The sequence below is a fragment of the Anabrus simplex genome, chromosome 1, assembly GCF_040414725.1.
Source record: "Anabrus simplex isolate iqAnaSimp1 chromosome 1, ASM4041472v1, whole genome shotgun sequence".
Taxonomy (NCBI): domain Eukaryota; kingdom Metazoa; phylum Arthropoda; class Insecta; order Orthoptera; family Tettigoniidae; genus Anabrus; species Anabrus simplex.
In genome coordinates this window covers 1594769054-1594790676 of record NC_090265.1, presented here as the reverse complement: position 1 = coordinate 1594790676, position 21623 = coordinate 1594769054, and the positions used below count along the sequence as shown (strand labels likewise).

Genomic DNA, 21623 nt, shown 5'->3' with positions numbered 1-21623 from the left:
AATTAACTACAAAATTTAAAAGAAAGTACTGCACAAATTTACAACAACAAAAAAATTACAAAAAATAAATTTCATTGAAGAATTATTTTTTACACTGGATAACTGTTCTAGTCAGTGTCCATAACTTCATCTGCACATTGTGTACAGGCTGCTTTGGTGTGCTCTTTACAAATCGGAATTCGGCAGGAACTGCATGTTACAGTTGTCTTCCTATTTTTCCTTCGAGGACAAATTCTACCTCTTTAGGAGGTTCTTCAGGTTTTTCTTGGATAGGTTTCAGTTTTGAAAACGTCCATTATTCTCTCATTTTCACTTGTCGTGCAATATTGTATTAAGGGCTTGATCAAGAAGCAGTTGCAGCCCTAAATTCATTAGAAGTGATCGGCATGGGAGAACCTTTTCGTGATCTAATGTCTGGTTGTTAGCTTTATAAATTACATAACCATTTATTCCACCAATATTCAGCATTAAAAAAAAAACATAGTCAATGGCCACTGGTTTGATATTCTTGCCACACTATATTGTTTCTGCATAGCATCACAAACATTGACCCCAGATGAATGATTGGTTGTAAAAGGTCACCATACTGGGCTTGAAGTCTTCTCCAGAGTCCTCATCAATCTCATCTGTCTCGTGCAGTGTTGAAAGGAAAAGAACAAATTTGCTTTTCTTGGGCTTGTAAGACACCAGTGCTTCGTTGCATGAAAACGCAAAACATTGAACTCTTGATTGGTCATTTGCTTCCTTGTGGTTCTGTTGTCAGCTCTTTTGGAAATTCTTTTTCATTTTTTCTGATGGTCCCTATGAGAGTCAGATTTCTTTTTAGCAAGTCTTGCGCCAAGGGAAGGGAGGTAAAATAATTGTCACAAGTGACATTTTGTCCTGTGTTTGAAATAGATGTCGTGAGCCTGTTGACAAGGGCCCTAGCAGAGTTGTCTTGTTCATAAAGTCCTCTTCCTTGCTTTGTAATGAATACATCCATGTTGGAAGTGTAGAAAGTCTTCAAATCTGATATTGCCCATACTTTTATGCCAAACTTACCAGGCTTTTTTGGCATGTAGACTCTAAAGGTACATTTCCCTCGAAAAATAGGTAACATCTCGTCTACAGTAACAAATTCACTATGGCTATAGTTCTCCTTACACAAACTGACAAACTTACTAAATAATTCTCTCATGCAATACAACTTATCCTTTGATTTTCTCTCTTGACGACTTTCAATGTCTCTGTCATCAAATCTTATATTTCTCATCAAAAATCTAAATCTACTGACACTCGTAGATAGTCTGAAAATTTTGATTCCCAAACCATCATCCTGTCACAAATCAAAAATATTTTGATGTCCAGAATGTACTACACCAGCTAAGTATAACAGACCTACTAATGCTTTTATTTCCACAATGTCCGTTTCCTTTGCATCTCTACCACGTTCGTATCTCATTTTTGCCTAATTTTTGTCATACGTGATCCGGGAAAAATAGTGTCCAGCATTCTAATTCAGTTTTAGCAAGTCTTGCATTCCTAATGGGCTCTGGAAGTTCAGTAATAATATTACGCTTTCTAGTGCGATTAGATCCTTTTTGTGGCTTATCTGACCAAATCGTAGGATTCGGTATGTCTCTGCCGCTGTAGATAGGGTTTGAAAGAACCTCACCTTGTTCTGGTTCTCCTTCAATTTCTTCTTCGATAGGTCATTCTTCCCCTTCAACTAAACTGCGCTCATCCTGTTCATTTCAACTTTCTTCTGAAGCACTATCCCTCTCAAAATTATTTAGAATTTTGCTTTCATCTATGTCACTGTTATCTGAAACCTGCTCAGGAACAGATTCCAACAACTGTCTAATTTTCCTCTGCTTCTCTTCAAAATTAATTGTTATACATAAAACTATAGCATCACACTTCACTGAAAGCCACCATAAACCTCACAAACTTTACTTAAGAAACTTTCTTGGAAATAAAGAGTCATGTAAGAATGCACTACGCGATGGGTCGCATGAAGTAACTTGCCGCGGCAGATGCGAGAGTAAAAGAGAAAAAATTACTGTACTCCAGAACGCAGCAGGCAATACACTGACAATAATCAAGGTCAGGCGAGAGAGAGAAAGGGGGCCCTAAGCCCTACAGCGGCTAGCAATGAAATTATTAACAAATATTTTAAAAGTATGGCAAACTGTCGCGGGCGCGACCTATCGCGTGTTATTATCTTTACATATGTAGGCTAAGGAAGCATTATCTTTGAGTCCCATAACACATATTAATCTGTTCTTGCAAAGAGAGAAAGGTAGCATATTTACCTGAGTTGTCCAATCTCCCAGAAGCCTACAAGTCGTGGTGGAACCCCAGTTGTAATACAAAACCTCTGATCCAGGACATGGATTCTTGCAGGTCCAGAGGCTATTTTTGCCTTCGGTGGAGCAGACGTGATTTGAATGAGGAACTGCTGATCTGTAATATAAGAAAATACATATTAATGTGGATTAATATTAATCGTCAACCATTTCTCTCGTGAGTTTAAAAGAATAAAACACAAATATTAATTTGGTTGCGCCAAGAGCTTTCTAAGAATGTCAGATCACTAGACGATTGTACGGGATTGTAGTTATGATTTAATAAATTTCGTGTGGCTATTTCTAGCCGAGTACAGCCCTTATAAGGCAGACCCTCTGATAAGGGTGGGCAGCATCTGCCATGTGTAGGTAACTGCTTGTTATTGTGGTGGAGGAGAGTGTTGTGTGTGGTGTGTGAGTTGCAGGGATGTTGGGGACAGCACAAACACCCAGTCCCCAGGCCTAGAGAATTAACCATTTAAGATTAAAATCTCCGACCCGGTCGAGAACTGACAACTCCTTGGTAAAGATTTTCTTCTCTGGTACTATACCAATGATACATATCTGAAGAGTGAGTAGCAGAGTTTATGGCCTCTCTAACTGAGTATAAAAGCAATTATTTTCATTAGTTTAGCACAATTTAACCTGGTGATGCTGTCATTAAAATAGGCAAATAGCCTAGGTATTTAAAAAGTGCATTTAAGCAGAAAGAAATTTAATGAGATTTAAAAATAATATACTTGTACATCACAAAGATTGAATAACAAAGCTAGCACTTAGCATAAAGTACAAAAACCTATGCTACAGCACGACTGACATGTGTTAGGGTTACGAGTATGTATTCGCTTTTTAATCCTTTGAAATACTCACTGCAGATACTTGGTATTAAATAATGAGACTCTGAGTGTATATAAATTACTGGCATTTATGATAATATACAATTAGACTAAAGGTTATGAATTATTATGATCAGTATTAAATTTCATTTACAGTCTTTATAAATACTGTTGAAAACTGAAACTTCTTTTCTAAAATAAGAGGCTGGCCAGAAAGTATGAAGAAAATAGAATCCTATTCAAAACAGTATGTATCGTCACCCTATGTATGACAGATAGTAGTTATACAATGATCATTTTCTCAAGGACTTGCCCAGGCTACACGGAACTTAGAAAAAACACTACTGCTCTACTGCTTCTCCACTTCGACAACTGATCATTGTCTGGAATTTCAAGAGTCAAATTTTGACTATGAAGTGTTGTAGTTATCAAATTATCTAACAGGGAAGTATAATGATTTTGTTCACTACAGAATACCATGTGGGAAAATCTATACTATGAAACTCAAAGTGGATAGTCCTTGTTTTCTTTGGAATAACATCAGTAACGCTTTTTACATTTTATATGTCCTAACACACAGGAGCACCTAGAAATATTCTGACAACAGGGTTTGTTTACATACACCCTCTAAGCAAAACAAAATTGTAATTCATCGTCTCTCCTAACTCATGGACTACCTGATCTTCACTTAGAAAATGTACTGCACTGCATTTCATTAGATAGGTAAATCGCTCTTTTGGTGTACCTTTCAGGAAGTGTTGCAAGTAAAAGTATTTTGACTTTAACATAGCTGCAGGCTACAACTGTAGCTTTTCATAATCAAATAGAACATCATAATAGAAAAAACACTACTGCTCTACTTCTTCTCCACTTCGACAACTGATCATTGTCTGAAATTTCAAGAGTCAAATTTTGACCATGAAGTGTTGTAGTTATCAAATTACCGTATCATTTTCTATTACCGACTCTTTTCATAATCAGACCATATTATGTTAATTAGCTTAGGGTGTGGTAGAATAACATCCACAGTATCCCCTGCCTGTTGTAAGAGGTGACTAAAAGGAGGACCAGGGACTCTTAATAAGAAAGTGTGGGTTAGTGAATATGGTTCTCTTAGCTGAGTCTAGCATTGCTTCCACCTACTAGTGTCCGGCTCCTCAACTTCATCTTTCCTATCCAACTTCCCTGGGTCAACTCTTGTTCTCTTCTGATGACCCGAACGGTGTTTGTTTTTTGAGGCCTAGGGAGTCTTTTTTTCATGATCTTCATGGCCCTTCCCTTTCTTTCTCCGATATCTTCATTTTTCAAAGCACTGAACCTCCTCCATTTTCCACCTGATTACTATTAATAGAGGATAGTTGCCTAGTAGAACTTCTTATTAAAACAATAACCACCACCACCACCACCACCCCTTACAAATGCTCACACCATGCAGAGAGTGAAGGAATTCTCCGAAGACCTGAAAACGACTGTAATCATTGCTCTAAGACAAGGCTGTTCTCAAATAAATGTATTTGGTGATTTCAAGGTATCTGTAAAAATTGTAAGTGTATAGAAACAACTGCTTAACTGTTTGCAATAAACAAAGGTGTGGATGAGCAAGGAAAACCTCCCATCGAGTACATGTGCATGCAACTACATAAACGTGTCAAAAACCACAATTACACAGATCTAGATCATACTTTGAGGCTTTGTGTAGGGGGAATACATGCAAAATTTTATCTACTGACTTCATGAAGAATTTGAATGACACAACGCCAAGATGTTGCATGGTTATCATAGTTGCAGCTCATTATGAAAAGAAAAAAAAAAACAGTTGACAAGGAAACAGTTAATGTGACTGTCAAAATATTTTGGTTCTTAAAGTCTACAAAAAGAGATTGTTCAGTTTTGATGTCTGAAGTATCTTACATTACTATTTATACCATCTGTACTGCAATACTACAAATATACAAAAATGCACCAAATAGTTTGTCAAAATATTTATTATAAGAACATCCGGTACATTTGTGGGCTTTGAAGAACTTACCATCACCAAGATTGTTGGATATCTTAACTTGCCACTGAATGAGCCTCTCTCTTGTGTCGAAGGCCAAAATAACGGTAACATCTTGGCAGATAATTGCTATTGTATTTGACTCTTTGTCTAGTGTGAAACCTGTAGACAGAAAACAGAATGTTAATAACCAATACTCTGCCATACACTGACACTGGAAATAACTAAACATAAAATAAATTTCCAATTTCTTTGCAATAATTTAAGAAAAGGCTAGGAAAACAACAGATAGGAAATCTGCCCCCTGGGGGACTGCCCTAAATGCAGATCATTAGTGACTGATTGATTGAATAAAACAAAGTTATATTATATCTAAGAAATACAAATCATTGCCTCATAATTCAGGCATAATGTAGTAAAAGAATCCACGGTCCTGTAGGTTTCCTGATCACTTACGATCATTTTTACAGTCATGAATGCCTGAATGATATTCTATACCTTTGTCTAGATCAAAGGTTCTCAAACTTTATTGATTGCTGGCACACTGTTTTGCCTTTTAGAATATTGCAGTACATCCTGCCCGCTTTAGAAGGATTTCAAACACTAGGAAACCATCCTAATACATCGCAGACCCTGAAACTATATAAACCACTGGAATGCTTGAAAACATGTTGATCAATCAATCAATCAATCAATCAATCAATCAATCAATCAATCAATCAATCAATCAATCAATCAATCAATCAATCAATCAATCAATCAATCAATCAATCAATCAATCAATCAATCAATCAATCAGACCTGACCTGCATTTCGGGCAGTCAAGTAGGGGGCAGATTCCCTATCTGTTGTTTTCCTAGCTTTAACTTAAATAATTTCAAAGAAATTAGAAATTTATTGAACATCTCCCTTGGTAAGTTATTCCAATCCATAACTCCCCTTCCTATAAACGAATATTTGCCCCAATTTGTCCTCTTGAATTCCAACTTTATCCTCATATTGTGATCTTTCCTACTTTTAAAGACACCACTCAAACTTACTCATCTATTAATGTCATTCCACATCATCCCACCACTGAAAACTCGGAACATACCACTTAGTCGAGCAGCTCATCTTCGTTCTCTCAAAAGTCTTCCCAACCCAAACATTGTAACATGTTTGTAAAGCTACTCTTTTGTCGGAAATCACCCAGAGCAAATCGAGCTGCTTTTTTTTTTTTTCAGTTCTTGAATCAAGTAATCCTAGTGAGGGTCGCATACACTGGAACCATACACTAGTTGGGTTCTTACCAGAGACTTATATGCCCTCTCCTTTACATACTCACCACAACCCCTAAATACCCTCATAACCATGTGCAGAGATCTGTACCCTTTATTAACAATCATATTTATGTGATTACCCAATGAAGGTCTTTTCTTATATTAATACCTATGTACTTACAATGATCCCCAAAAGGAACTTTCACCCCATCAACACAGTAATTAAAAATGAGAGGACTTTTCCTATTTGTGAAACTCACAACCTGACTTTTAACCCCGTTTATCATCATACCATTGCCCACCGTCCATTTCACAACACTATCGACGTCACCCTGCAGTCGCTCACAATCTTGTAACTTATTTATTAGTCTGTATAGAATAACATCATCTGCAAACAGCCTTATCTCTGATTCCACTTCTTTACACATATCATTGATATATATAAGAAAACATAAAGGTCCAATAACACTGTCTTGAGGAATTCCCCTCTTAATTATTACAGGGACAGATAAAGTTTTGCCTACTCTAATTCTCTGAGTTCTATTTCTCAGAATCATAGCCACCCATTCAGTCACTCATTTGTCTAGTCTAATTGCACTCATTTTTGCCAGTAGTCGCCCATGATCTACCCTATCAAATGCCTTAGATAGGTCAATTGTGATACAGTCCATTTGACCTCCTGAATCAAGGATATCTGCTATATTTTTCTGGATTTCTACAAGTTAAACTTCAGTGGAATAACCTTTCCTAAATCTGAACTGCCTTCTATCGAACCAGTTATTAATTTTGCAAACATGTCTAATATAATCAGAAAGAATGCTTTCCCAAAACTTATATGCAATGCGTGTCATACCTGACTGCCTGTAATTGTCAGCTTTATGTCTATCACCCTTTCCTTTATACACAGGGGCTACTATAGCAACTCTCCATACATTTGGTATAGCTCCTTCATGCAAACAATAATCAAATAAGTACATCAGATATGGTACTATACCCCAACCCGTAGTCTTTAGTATATCACACCCAGAAATCTTATCAATTCACCCAATTTTCTGGTTTTCACCCTTTGTATCTTATTCTGTCCGAATACTTATGAATTTTGAAGATCCTCACATACACACTCCCCTTGTTCATTAATGATTCCTGGAATGTCCTTCTTGGAATCTGTTTCTGCCTTGAAGTACCTATATATACCCTTCTATTTTTCACTAACATTTGTATGACTGCGAATTATGCTTGCCATCATGTTATCTTTAGCTGATTTCTTTGCTAGATTCAATTTCGTAGCAAGTTCCTTCAATTTCTCCTTACTTTCACAGCCATTTTTAACTAGTTCTTTCCAATCTGCACCTCCTTGTTAGTCTCCTTATTTCTCTGTTATAATAAAGTGGGTCTTTACCATTCCTTACAATCTTTAAAGGTACAAACCTGTTTTCACATTCAAACACAATTGCTTTAAACCCATCCCAGAGTCTGTTTACATTTTTATTTACCGTTTTCCACCGATCATAGTTACTTTATACAAACTCCCTCATCTTTATCAGTCATATGGTACTGCCTAATAGCCCTACATTTAAGACGCTCCTTTCTATCACATTTATTTTTATCTATGACAAAAACAGCTTTGTGATCACTAATACCCTCTATTACTTTGGTTTCTCTATAGAGATCAACTGTTTTACCAGCACCATATCCAGTATATTCTCCCCTCTAGCTGATTCCATCACTTTTTGAATCAGCTGTCCTTCCCATATTAACTTATTTGTCATTTGTTGGTCATGCTTCCCGCCATTTGCATTACCTTTCTAATTGACATTTGGTAAATTGAGATCTCCTGCAACAATCACATTCCTTTCCATATCATTTTTCACATAGCAGAATATCTTATCAAATAACTGTATTGTATTTTATTTCATCCAACTTATCATACAGTGATATGGGACATGTCAATAATCATATTTACAGTAACAAACGATAAAGCAGTTATATACATGCCATGAGAAATAAAGAGAAATATACAATGTGATAAAGAAGCACAGATAAACATAAAAAACAAAAGACTATACATAAGTTAAATTTCAAGAGATAAGTATTGTTCAATAGAATAAAAACAATGGTTGGAAGCAAATTTGAATAATTCTTTCTTAAATTTTGAACATGGTTTTATATTCTTATTGATGTTTGGCAATTTATTAAACAAATGTTCTCCTGCATAACTCAAACTTCATTCATAAAGCTTAGTTTTGTGTATTTCTATATACAAACTATCTATTTAGTATTTTACCTATGTACATCTGAGTTTGTAGTGAAATTGTTTAGATTCTCTTTCATATATACAAGTGTATTGAAATTATTAAGGCAAGACAATGGTAAAACAGAATAAAGTTTAAAGTATTTCTAGCAGCTTGTCCTCCTGCCGACACCAACCATTCCTCTAATTATTTTCTTTTGTAACTTAACTTAAAGACGACTTCTCTATATCGTGAAACCCTCCTGTAAATGATTCCATAGGTTAGTATGGGATGGACATATGCAAAATACATTATTTTGACAGGCCTCTAAACTAAAACTGTTTCTCAAAGATATTATCGTGAAATAAATTCTACTTTTCTCCCTAAAAACTTGGTATGTTTTTCCCAGGTTAATGATTCATCCATTCACAAGCCAAGAAACTTTGTTGATAATGAGTACTCAACTATGGTCTCTCCAAATGATATTGGACAAATTTCTATACTTAGATTAATCTTTTGGTGAAATCTAATCACAGAAGTTTTGTGTTTACTTAAGATTAATTTATTATCTTCAAGCCAGCTCAGGATATTACTCCCTAAATTGCCTGCCTTTAATTCTAACCCTTTAGAACTTTCATCAGCTACAAAAACAGTAATATCATCTGCAAACAAAGTTCATTACACTCCTTGCATATCATAGACCATTTGGACTATATCACTGACAAATACTAAAAATAATAATGGTCCTAAAACTGACCCCTGTGGAACACCATGATCTATGTTTCTTGCAGAGGAATACACATTCTTAATTTCAATTTTGCTCAAATCAGAACTGGTATATGATATTTAAACAATCTGTTTTACATCCCCTAAAATCAGCATCAGCGCTACCCTTTCGTGGTCAGTACACTCCAAAGACATCAAGTTGCCTATTAACTTTAGAAATGAGCCTTACACTACAATTTCATGTTTGTCATCTGTAACTTTTTTGTAGCTTACAAATTCTTCTTTCACCAGAATGAATACTCCCCCTCCTACCATTCCTATCTCTACGATACACAGTCCAGTTCCGTGAGAAAATTTTTGCATCCATTATATCATTTCTCAGCCATGATTTAACTGCTATTACAATATCTGGAAAGTATATATCTATTAAGTTACTTAATTCTATTCCTTTATTTACAGTACTTCTACAGTTCAACACTAACATTTTTATGTCATCCCTACTTGACTTCCAGATCCCTGTACCCTTATCACCGCTTCCTAGATCACCCCGTTTCCCTGAATGTACCTCCCTATAACCCTTCTACATGAATTTCCTAACTTGGGTGGTTTAAGTGAAGGACATCTGAGCACAGATCCCTATCTCTTACCCACCTATTAGGATCCAGAAATTTTACTCCCAGTTTCCCCACATACCCACTCCATAATCTTATTTAAATCTCCAAACACCTTCCAGTCAGTATACCTTCTACACAGTATTCCACTGATAATAATCTCCACTTCCTTAAACTTCACCCATGCTGCACTTGCCATATCCCACACATCCCCAGCTATGTTGGTACTTATACCTGCTTGCCTTACTTTGTTGGTACCAATGTGGAACACTACCACCTTCTCTTTTCCCTCTTCCTTCTCATCTACTTTCTTCAACATCTGCCTCAACCTAATTCCTGGATAACACTCTCTACCCTAGTTCCCTCTCCTCCACACACTTTCCCCACATGTCTAACAATGGCATCCCCCTTGACTAGAGCCAACACCCTAGCCACCTCATTTAATAGGCAGACTTTCCACGTTTCTGGACTATGGTACTTTACCTCAAATCGATCCATTTGCGTCCACCATCATCGCTGAAATTTTGTAACATCATCACGGATACACCCTCTTTAACCTTATTTTAAAACACACACACCATAAACATTTCTTCATAATGTTTGTTATGTAATAGAACACTAAAACACTTATACAAAAGGTCAGCTGGTTGTTCTTACGTAAAATATGAGTTTTAGATTATTTAATTTTCGAGTAAAACATCGTCCTTGTGGAAGCTCATTCCCTAAACGACTGAGTCTCACTTGAGATGGATCAGGACTTCAAAGTGAAAGGCATAATACACTATCGATGGCAGAAGTAAGGAAGACATAAAATGCAGACTAGCACAAGCAAGGAAGGCCTTTCTTAAGAAAAGAGATTTGCTCACTTCGAACACTGATATAGGAATTAGGAAAATGTTTTGAAGACTTTCGTCTGGAGTGTGGCATTGTATAGAAGTGAAACATGGACGATAACTAGTTCAGAAAGGAAGAGAAAAGAAGCTTTTGAAATGCGGTGTTACAGAAGAATGCTGAAAGTGAGATGGATAGATCGAATCACGAAACTGAAATAAATTGGTGAGATCAATCTGGCTAAATTTGACCAGAAGAAGAGATAGAATGATAGGACACATCTTAAGACACCCAGGACTTGTTCAGTTTGTTTTTGAGGGAGACAGCTGCAGGTAAGGGGGTAAGACTGGTAGGTTTAGACCAAGGTATGCATATGACAAGCAGATTAGAGCAGATGTAGGATGCAGCAGTTATGTAGGAATGAAAAAAATAGCACAGGATAGGGTGGCATGGACAGCTTCATCAACCCAGTATGTGGACTGATGACTCAAACAACAACAACGAGAGAGAGAGAGAGAGAGAGAGAGAGAGAGAGAGAGAGAGAGAGAGAGAGAGAGAGAGTGTGTGTGTGTGTGTGTGTGTGTGTGTGTGTGTGTGTGTGTGTGTGTGTGTGTGAAAGTAAAAAAAGTCCACCTTCATGAAAACACGTGCACGGCCCGTGCAATCGTACTGCTATCAGAAAAAAAGGTATTATATATTTAACGTCGATACCGTTAATACTTAAACATAACAGAAATGCAGCCAATCAGCTTAAATGAAAGGTTTAGTGGTTGCAATATAACACTGAAGTAGTGGAGAAACCTGTTTCCCATTTAATTGGATACCGTGCCAGTGAGGGCATGTGGTTGGTGGATGTTGTGGAATATTTGTGCAAGAGGATTGGCGCCATAATTAGCTTCACTTTCCTAATTGCTCGTCAACCCTAAACACGCACACACACACACACACACACACACACACACACACACACACACACACACACACACGTACGCTTTCTGGCATAAAAATGTTATATTATGTTTGTACGTGTTTTCCCATCATAACGTGCATCGGTTAACAGAGAGACGTGAATGAAGGTTGGTCATACAGTTCCTTGATTCAAACAGAATGAAACATATTTGAAAAGAACGACCGTTTAAAATAAAGGCAACTGAACAAATATATATTTAACATCCCGAATGTGTAACATAAATGTAGTTATTTCGGTACTTAATTTTATTTCTTTACTTTATTTCGTTGAATTAGCGGCTATAATAGAAGTTTCGCCGATGCCCTGAACTGAAGCTTGCTTTTAAATTAAAATGCAGCGTACGGTATCTAGTTTGCCCTAAAAGATGCATATCTACTATTATTATTCGTTCTTTTTTTTGCGTTGCACCGACACAGATATGTCTATTGGCGACGATGGGATAGGAAAGGCCTAGGAATGGGAAGGAAGCGGCCGTGGCCTTATTTAAGGTACAGCCCCAGCATTTGCCTGGTGTGAAAATGGGAAACCACGAAAAACCATCTTCAGGGCTGCCGACAGTGGGGTTCGAACCCACTATCTCCCGATTACTGGATACTGGCCGCACATAAGCGACTGCAGCTATCGAGCTCGGTATTCGTTGTTTCAGTTTTCCAAAATTTAATACAGACATTTACTAAAAATGGACTCAATTTATTAGTTCCTGAACTGAGGTTGACATTAGGAAGGGCATCCTGCCGCAACACATGCCACATAAATTATTAATTTCACCTCATCCCCGATCCTGTATCAAGAAATGGGACTAAGGCATAGGTTTTCAATCGGTGCGCTGTGGCACCCTGGCGCGACTTGAATAACCTCCAGGGGCGCCGTGGAGTTTTCCGTGTTAGCGATGAAGAAAACAGCTGTCAACTTACAAAGAAAATGTATACTTTATTAATGATGTTTTGTTTCTTTTACAATTTTACTTTCATTTTTATTTCAGTCTGTCCGACTCGTTGGCTGAATGGTCAGCGTACTGACCTTTGGTTCAGAAGGTCCCGGGTTCGATTCCCGGGAGGGTCGGGGGTTTTAACCTTCATTGGTTAATTCCAATGGCTCGGAGGCTGGGTGTTTGTGCCGTCCCCAACATCCCTGCAACACTCAAACCACACATAACACTATCCTCCACCACAATAACACGCAGTTACCTACACATGGCAGATCCTACCTACCCTCATCGGAGGGTCTGCCTTGCAAGGGCTGCACCCAGCTAGACATAGCCACAGGAAATTATTATTTCAGCCTTTAATGTTCAAAAGTATTTTTTATAACTTAGTAATGTTTTTCCATATTTCACTTCATGTGTACGAGATTTTTTTCTTGTACGTTGGTTCACAGATTCTTAGAGTAACTGTTAAAATATCGATCGTTTTAACTGGGTATCCCGGAAGGGAGCTGCGGAAAGAATGTTGGTTGTCAGGGGATCCATGGGATCTATAAGGTTGAAAACCACTGGACTAAAGGGTAGGCATACATACTGAAGTGAAGTAAACAATACGCCAGAATCGAGTATTACTTTTTTAAAGCTGAGAAAATTGGGGTGTTCCATGAAAGGCAATAATATGCTTTTCTTTTTAAGAGATACCTGCGAGAACCGTGATAATAACAACGATCAGAAGTGTAACGAAGTAAACAGGGAACTTACTGAGAGACGGCTGACAGAAGACAATAATTAATTAATCATTAACAACGATTTGATAATCACTAACTGTAAGCATCAACATATAACTATTTTCACGGTAACAATTATTGTCCTTCATTACAACACTAATTTATTGATAATAATCCGGAGACATAGTAAATACTCGTAGCATCGAAATAAGTAAATATAATTGCGTAGTAAAGCTTTTTTATTTTATATCAGAATGAAACTAGTTACACTGGGATAGGTCTATTCGGCGACAAATTCCTTATGCTTCCATGCATTTAATATGACGTGATGAATGATAAAGCTTCACCTGATTCGACGCCCAGGAAATGTTGTAGAGACAGCGACGCCTTGGTTTGTCCCTGCTTGTAGCGATCTTTGCTGTCCCGATAGAGTTGGAGATGGAGACAGTCTGAAACAATGAAAATAAGAATTATTAGAGAGAGTGACACTCAAATTTTACAACCACTATGAGGTAGTCTTCCAATGACCTCGCAAAGCTAATTAAAGCTATATCAAGCCATATCGAGTTCTTTAAATTGCTGGAAATATTGGAAACTGAATCCCTATGTATTGGGCAGATTTGGCTCCTAAATAGCTGATTTGGCAACAGAATTAGCACAAGTTTGCTGACCTATTTTTAATACAGTTAACAAAATGAATCATTAACGAACTGAACACTCCTGATAGTTGAATGAAGTCTATGGCCAGTTGTTATTATTAAGAAAATGTACTGCTGGTCAATGAATGAGCAGCTTACTTCCTTGTTGATCGTTTCTTAGGGACAAATAATCTCACAAAAAATAAACCGATGGATATATATATATGGTGCTGGTAATAGGATTGTAGTTTAAAGAAGAAAACATAGGGATTGTCAGCACATCATACATACAGTGTTTGGTTAGCTGGTATGTCCAATATTCATATCCCGGACAGGTATGGGCAATCGACCAAGCGAAAATCGTTAGCTGTCGATTAGAAGTAGACTGCTGATTTTGCGTGTGTAGTTATATTGTGCTGTATTATTTATATCTACGAATGCACAAATGTATGTTTTAACGGGACTACGGAGTAGGTGTGCAACAGCCTCGGCATTTGGCACGATGCTTATACCTTGGTGCTAGCTGGAGTTCTTGGCTGAAAAGATGTCAAGAATAATCTAATTTTCAAGCATGGTTGCCACCTCATTCGGATATGATTTTCAAAATGAGTTTAATTCTTATAAACAATCGGAGATACATTTAACTCTTGCAAATCTTCGAGAAAACCACCCACTGTCATTATTAAACAAAATTCAAATTTAGCATATTATTTTTTAAATACTGATGCTATGAGGTTCTGGCAGTAAGGATTTTTCTAGTTCACATTTACAGATATTTCAGATGTGGAGATTAATTGTATCGGATAAGTTTTAAAACTGTTATGCCAACAAAAGGATTTTATCAGTAGCATACATTTTTACATATAATACAAGAGGACTAATTAAATTTGCAAATACGAAAGGTGGTAAAGTGAGTAAGGGTAAATACTACTGTGTGGCATCCCTCCCTTCTAGAGGGCATTAATGAATTTCCAAAACAGGATCCTTGCGAGAAGGCGAGTTCTGTTATTCATTATTCAAGCGCCCTCATAACTTGTATAAATAATTTAGCAGATTAAGAGAGAACACCTGCATCAATTAAATAATAATTCAATTTGGTGAGGAAATATACTCGCTGGCCAACTCAGTATGAGGTGCATCCCCAGGTAGATGCCTAAGAAGTTGTCTTGTTAGTTCAGAAGTTAGAAAACGTTACCAGTTAAACTTCATGAACAACTTTTAGCGGAGGCGTGCACATCTGAGGAGCAGATTTATTTACACTTTTTTTTTGAAACAAAGAGAGGCAGTCTAATATAAACAACTACAAAAATGAGAAAAATTCTTGGTATTTATCTGCAATTTCTGAGTTTTGTTGATTATTTTAGAACGAGCTCGAAATTCAGAGAGTTTACTAGGATACAAAGGATATATATATATTTGCTAGTGGTTTTACGTCGTACCGACACAGATAGGTCTTATGGAGACGATGGGATAGGAAAGGGCTAGGAGTTGGAAGGAAGTGTCCGTGGCCTTAATTAAGGTACAGCCCCAGCATTTGCCTGGTGTGAAAATGGGAAACCACGGAAAGCTATCTTCAGGGCTGCGGACAGTGGGATTAGAACCCACTATCTCCCGGATACAAGCTCACAGCCGCGCGCCCCTAACCGCATGGCCAAATCGCCCGGTACACAAAGAAAACACAGGGTGGTAGTTAACTCTAACCAACAAACTTTCAGAGGTTGTCCAGGGATGTTGATCGAGTATTTCGATGTGAGGAACCCAAGGTAACTCGTTTCTGAGTAACTGCATTTCTTTTCTTTCTTTCTTTCTTTCTTTCTTTCTTTCTTTCTTTCTTTCTTTCTTTCTTTCTTTAAGCCCGACTATATTTGTGTTCGTTTACACGGAATTTCTTTTATTTTTCGAACTGGACTAACTTTCCATATAATGATCACATCCCCCCTGTGGGTGGGGGCGGTAAAATAACACCCACAGTATCCTCTGCCTGTCGGAAGAGGCGACTAAAACTGGCCCCATGGGCTCTAAATTGGGAGCGTGGCTTGGCGACCACGAGGCCCGTAACTGAGTCCTGGCATTACTTCCACATACTAGGGTCAGGCTTCTCACTTCATCTATCGTATCTGACCTCACTTGGTGAACTTTTGTTCTTTTCCGATTCCGAGGTCCCGAGGGCCAACGTGGCCCTTCGTGCCCTTGACTTCCTTCGTCAGAATATATTCATTTTTCGAAGTGCCGTACCCCCTCCCATATTTTCCTCCGATTAGTGTTAATAGAGGATGGTTGCCCAGTTGTACTTCCTCTTAAAACAGTAATCACTACCACCACGACCACTAATGATTACATTGCAGTTCACATTCTCGCCAAGGGCCTTGAACTCTGTGGTAACAATACAAACACAGAGCTCGACAGCGAGTTGTTAAAAAGGCTCGCTTTCAGAGCTTAAGGCTGCAGGATCGAATCCCAGCATAGTCGGATGACGGTTGAAAAGTGGTTAGGGCTGAATGGCTCCGACGGTTGAGGCGCTGGCCTCTGACGCCAACTTGGCAGGTTCGGTCCTGGCTCAGTCGGGTGGTATTTGAAGGTGCTCAAATGCGTCAGCCTCGTGTCGGTAGATTTACTGTCACGTAAAATAACTCCTGCGGGAGAAAATGAAGATGGTTTTCCGTACAGTACAGTGCGAGATTTGCTGATTATTACAATATATGTATTTATTTTGCTAAACAACGTTTAAGATATTGCGTGACGTGGTGTAATACTGTCCCATACGTCATTGTTTTCATTGAGAAATAGGAGGTGCTACAGGGAGCTCACCCAGCCTGCGGCTATTTAAATATCAGGTCCAATACGTCGACTCTTGGTTTAAGTGAAGTCACGGACTGTTTCAACCATGACGCAGGTGTAAACGATGTGATATTTAGAATATATAAAAGGAGCTTCCATCCTATAGCTGAGTCAGTTATACTTGGGGACAAAACATGACGGCCTCAGTTCCTGGAAGCTAGCTGGAAGCCAGCAGTCAATCACACCCTGCACCTGCTGAGTTAACGAGTACTAAGTGATCCTTGTTTGGTGTGAAGAGGTTGCCAAACCACTTTCTTCCACACTCTCTTCAGTATTTACCCTTTCTTCGTGTCGAGTGCAGTAGACGATTTGGCTACTCCGGCTATAGTAGACGTAGTAGATCCTATAAGCCGCCAATAAACACCAACTGCCGCTGCCAACTGTTAGTGGTGTGAGGCGAGGTCGTCATGTTTTGTCCCCAAGTATAGATGGATAGCCTCGATCGATGAAGAGTTGTAGTGAGATGGTAGTGAGGAGTCAATCAATTGGATGGAGAAGAAGCAGTTATATGGATACGTAGTCTTCAGTGATCAGATGTAATATATGTTCGGAGTGTGTTTTCGTGTATGTGTTCGGTCGAGTTCTTGTGTCGGTTCGGTAACAGCCGAAGATTGAATCTTCGTAATGCAGACTAACATTTCAGTGGATTATGGGTAAAATCGATTTACAGTGTGGTTATGTTTTCAACACAAGCTATCTCTCGTTTGTGAAACTAAAAGGATACGCCACCAAATTAGGTGTGAGATACCTACAGCTGATGCCAATTCCAAAGAATACGTCATAATAACACTTAAATTGTCCAAGGTACTGTTAAGTGAACCAGTGAGGGATAAATTTCGTGTACGGATTTCAAATGTCCGGGCAAGAGTATTTTAAATTTAATGCACAGAGCTTCAATCCGTTTTAATTTCAAAGTTTTATATTGTAACTTTATTATCGCAGCAAATCTCACATTTCAACTCAAAATTTAAAGAATATATTTTGTTTAGTATCAAGTAGAGTTAATTGTTTTATTTCATGGTAGATCAGGTAACCTCAAATTTTAGTTGGGAAACCAAACGTCAATATCCATCCATCCATGCTGTCAAAGTAAGCTTATTACCCTACACCCTAGAGATATTCAAGATTCTCATTCTGTTACTGTTATATTTATTTGTAACTGGCGCCCATCATCAATCAAAGTGTTAGTATTTCTGGTTACTGTATGTGGAAACCAAAGGTAAGTACAACGTGAGACCACATAGTGCGACGATCGAGTATTTTATATCATGCATATTTTATTTACATAAGAGTAACAATCACACTAGGTGTCAGCAGATTCTCAGGCTGAAATAAATAAATAAATAAATAAATAAATAAATAAATAAATAAATAAATAAACGTAATATTTCTGTCTTCGAAACACTTGTATCATGGAAGAAAATCCATCAGTTTCACCGTAATTAGATTACATAGCTACAAAACACAATCTGTACAAAAACTAAACAGAGTTAAGTTTTATGAATATGTTGGCGTTATACAAGAGTCCATTTGTTTCAAAATTTGTCAAACTAAATGTAGTGTACACAACAACTTACAAAATTTAAGAAAATTATTAAAATGCTTTTGTAACCAGCGTTTTAATTCCACTGAAGAGTATTTAGCTCTTGAAAAATTAACTTGTATTTAATGTTTATTTATCTTTATTTATTTACAAGACTCCCAGTACTAAGTCTGCACACAGGTACATAGAATTAAATATATTTTAAAGATTAATTAAACCTATAGCCTTATTACAATCATCCTTATTAAAATCATGGTTATATGTTTTTTGTTTGTTTGTTTTTTTTGCTAGGGGCTTTACGTCACACCGACACAGATAGGTCTTATGGCGACGATGGGATAGGAAAGGCCTAGGAGTTGGAAGGAAGCGGCCGTGGCCTTAATTAAGGTACAGCCCCAGTATTTGCCTGGTGTGAAAATGGGAAACCACGGAAAACCATTTTCAGGGCTGCCGATATGGTTATATGTTAGATGAATCATCCATGAACATTTGACCCAATCCGTACAAGTGGTTCTTGATTGTAAGGAGGAACCCTCCAGAGTGCCGATTGCAACGTCCCTTATTAGGCCAAACTGTCGGCGTAACTGGACAGAACGCTGGATGATGGTTCCTCCGGACTCTACCGTGAGGATAATTACAGAGATACCTGACAACTAGCATTTTTCTTTGTAGCACGGAATTGTAGCGCTGTAGGTGCTATTGTATATTTCATATTATATTGTATGTTTCTTGGGTGTGTTGGATATTTCTGTTTTCTCCTTAGTTACTATGAATGTGATCTTTTACATGTCCCATATCACTGTATGACCAGTTGGATAAAATAAAATGCAATCTGTATGTGTAATTTATACATTCTTTCTGCTTGGATCCCAATACATGTACGACCTGCTGCAATTAGCTAGTATTCGGTATACAATGTAAAACAAGTGAAAGAAAATGCTGAAAGGTAAAGTAAAAACTAAGTCGACAAATAGGATGAGGAGGATTATACAATTTCTGTTCCACTTATGGAATATTTCTACGGTAGTTCATTTGCTTCAGTATGAACAGTATTACATGCAAAGTAGCTGATAGGATGAAACAGTGACATAGGAATAGGGTTTAATAATGTGGTGTATGCCGCTTACTGGGAGGAGACAGGAGAGGGCGCATCAGATGTACTAACCGTGATGTCCCCAGGGAAATAAAATTACAGTGGGAAGCATTTCAATGATAATGGTATATAAAGGAGTGTAACCATAATGAAGGGCCTCTTTATGAGGATACTGTATCGTATATATAATCTTAGAGTCGTAAAAGTGGTAACAACCTACTTCCCTAACAATTTCAAGTAATTATGACAGTTTCTGCACCTCACAGTCCCATCTGAGGACATTATTTCCACTGCGGTACTCCAGCGTCATTGTAATAAAAATAAAGATGAGAGTGGAAGTTTTGTTGTGTAATTATGGACAGATTGAAGGGAAGCGATATTTATTTCTGCTTAACTGCAATTCTCTATAGTACAGATCAAACACCGCCTATCAAACGGCCAATGGACTCGTATCTAACTACATGGGCATCAGAACACACGGTGTGAGGAATTATTTCTACTGTTAACTTGGTTAATGTCACACTAACACATACAGAATTTTACCGACGATATGACAGGAAAGAGCTAGGACTGAGAAGGTAGCGGCCATGGTCTTAATTAAAGCACACCTCCGGTATATGTCTGGTGTGGAAATGTAAAACCACGGCAACCCATCTTTTGGTTTTTGTACGATGAGTTTCAAGCTATTGCTATACGAGGATACGGATGTGTATAACACGACAAACGTATTATACTGTACGACTACAACGATTAAACGTTTATGTGGTGAGACGTTTATACTGTTGTTATTCACTGTGTAAACGTTTGTCTGTCGAAAGAGTTGGCCATGCGGTTAGAATCACGTAACTGTGAGTCTATATTCGGGAGATGGTGGGCTCGCATCCCACCGTCGGCAGCCTTGAAGATAGTTTTCCGTGGTTTCCCAATTTCACGCCAGGTAAATGCTTGGGGCTGTACCTTAATCAACGCCACGGATGCTTCCTTCCCATTCCGAGCCCTTTGTCGCCTAAATACTTATCTGTGTCGGTGCAATGTAAACAAAAACAAGTTTGTCTGCCACGGCGAAAGTTGTTGAATCTGTCTATGTGTCTACAGTGTACCTTGCCAGTGTCTAAGTTAAATCTTTGCACACAGCTATCAGACATTAAATAACAAATTGACACAAATGTTAAACACTCCACTAGTAAGTTTGTAAGAGTAAAGATGGAGGGGAAACAGCTCCGCTGGTATGGTCACGCCAGAAGGTGAAATGAACGCAATTTAGTAAAGAAAGCTCTTCCACCGAAGAGAGGAAGAGGGCATCCTAAAAGCAATGATCAATATATCATAAAGTGTCATTAAAAAGTACTAGGATGGTAGCCCTCGAACGAAACGCTACTATTCGGTCAGGTAGCAAGCCGAACTCTAACCTACCTGTTCCTGATATTCGGACGAAACGTTACGACACCCCTCTACTTATTCCAATTGTAGTCTAAATAACTTTTTTTACAACTCACTACTAAAAACACTCTCAATATCCAACTTTACTACAACGATATTTCTACATAACATATGACTCGTCCATGTATCAGAAATGTAACAGGGTAATGATAATAATAATAATAATAATAATAATAATAATGATAATAATAATAATAATAATCTTATGGCTTTCAGCTACCGTGTGCGGACATTTCAGTTTGACGCAATCTGGCTGTTCGCTCGTCAATTTCGACGTTCCGTTTTACTCTAGGCCTACTAGACGGCAGACCGAGTAAACCGAAACTCTCTTGGGCGTCTATGGCTGAGATTTAATTAATTTTGTCGGGTAAACACCAAATGTGTCACCATAGACCTTTTACCTGTTGACATCGTACGACATGGAGTGTCGAATGGACTTTTTTCCGCCCTTCAAAAATCCGACTACCTCTGCCGGGTTTAAACTCCTATCTTGGGATACGAAGGCCGACATTCTACCACTGAACCACAGAGACAGCTGTAACAGAGGAAATTGGTAGAAACGTCTTACGGCTAATCCTCAGGGGATAAATTCATGATTTTTCTTTAAATCAGATAAAAATCGCTTTTTAATTTA

At 37.9% G+C, this 21623-nt stretch overlaps 1 protein-coding gene across 1 annotated transcript in view; it reads right to left on the bottom strand.

The window, feature by feature from the left end:
• The window catches only part of LOC136862882 (uncharacterized), an 88819-nt gene that overhangs the window by 54127 nt on the left and 13069 nt on the right, over positions 1-21623 (bottom strand). The window contains exons 2-4 of the mRNA XM_068226298.1: positions 13785-13925; positions 5193-5321; positions 2295-2445 (exon numbers count right to left, since the gene is read on the bottom strand). Of these exons, the coding sequence (XP_068082399.1) occupies positions 2295-2445; positions 5193-5321; positions 13785-13925 (421 nt within the window). The remainder of the gene's footprint in view (positions 1-2294; positions 2446-5192; positions 5322-13784; positions 13926-21623) is intronic.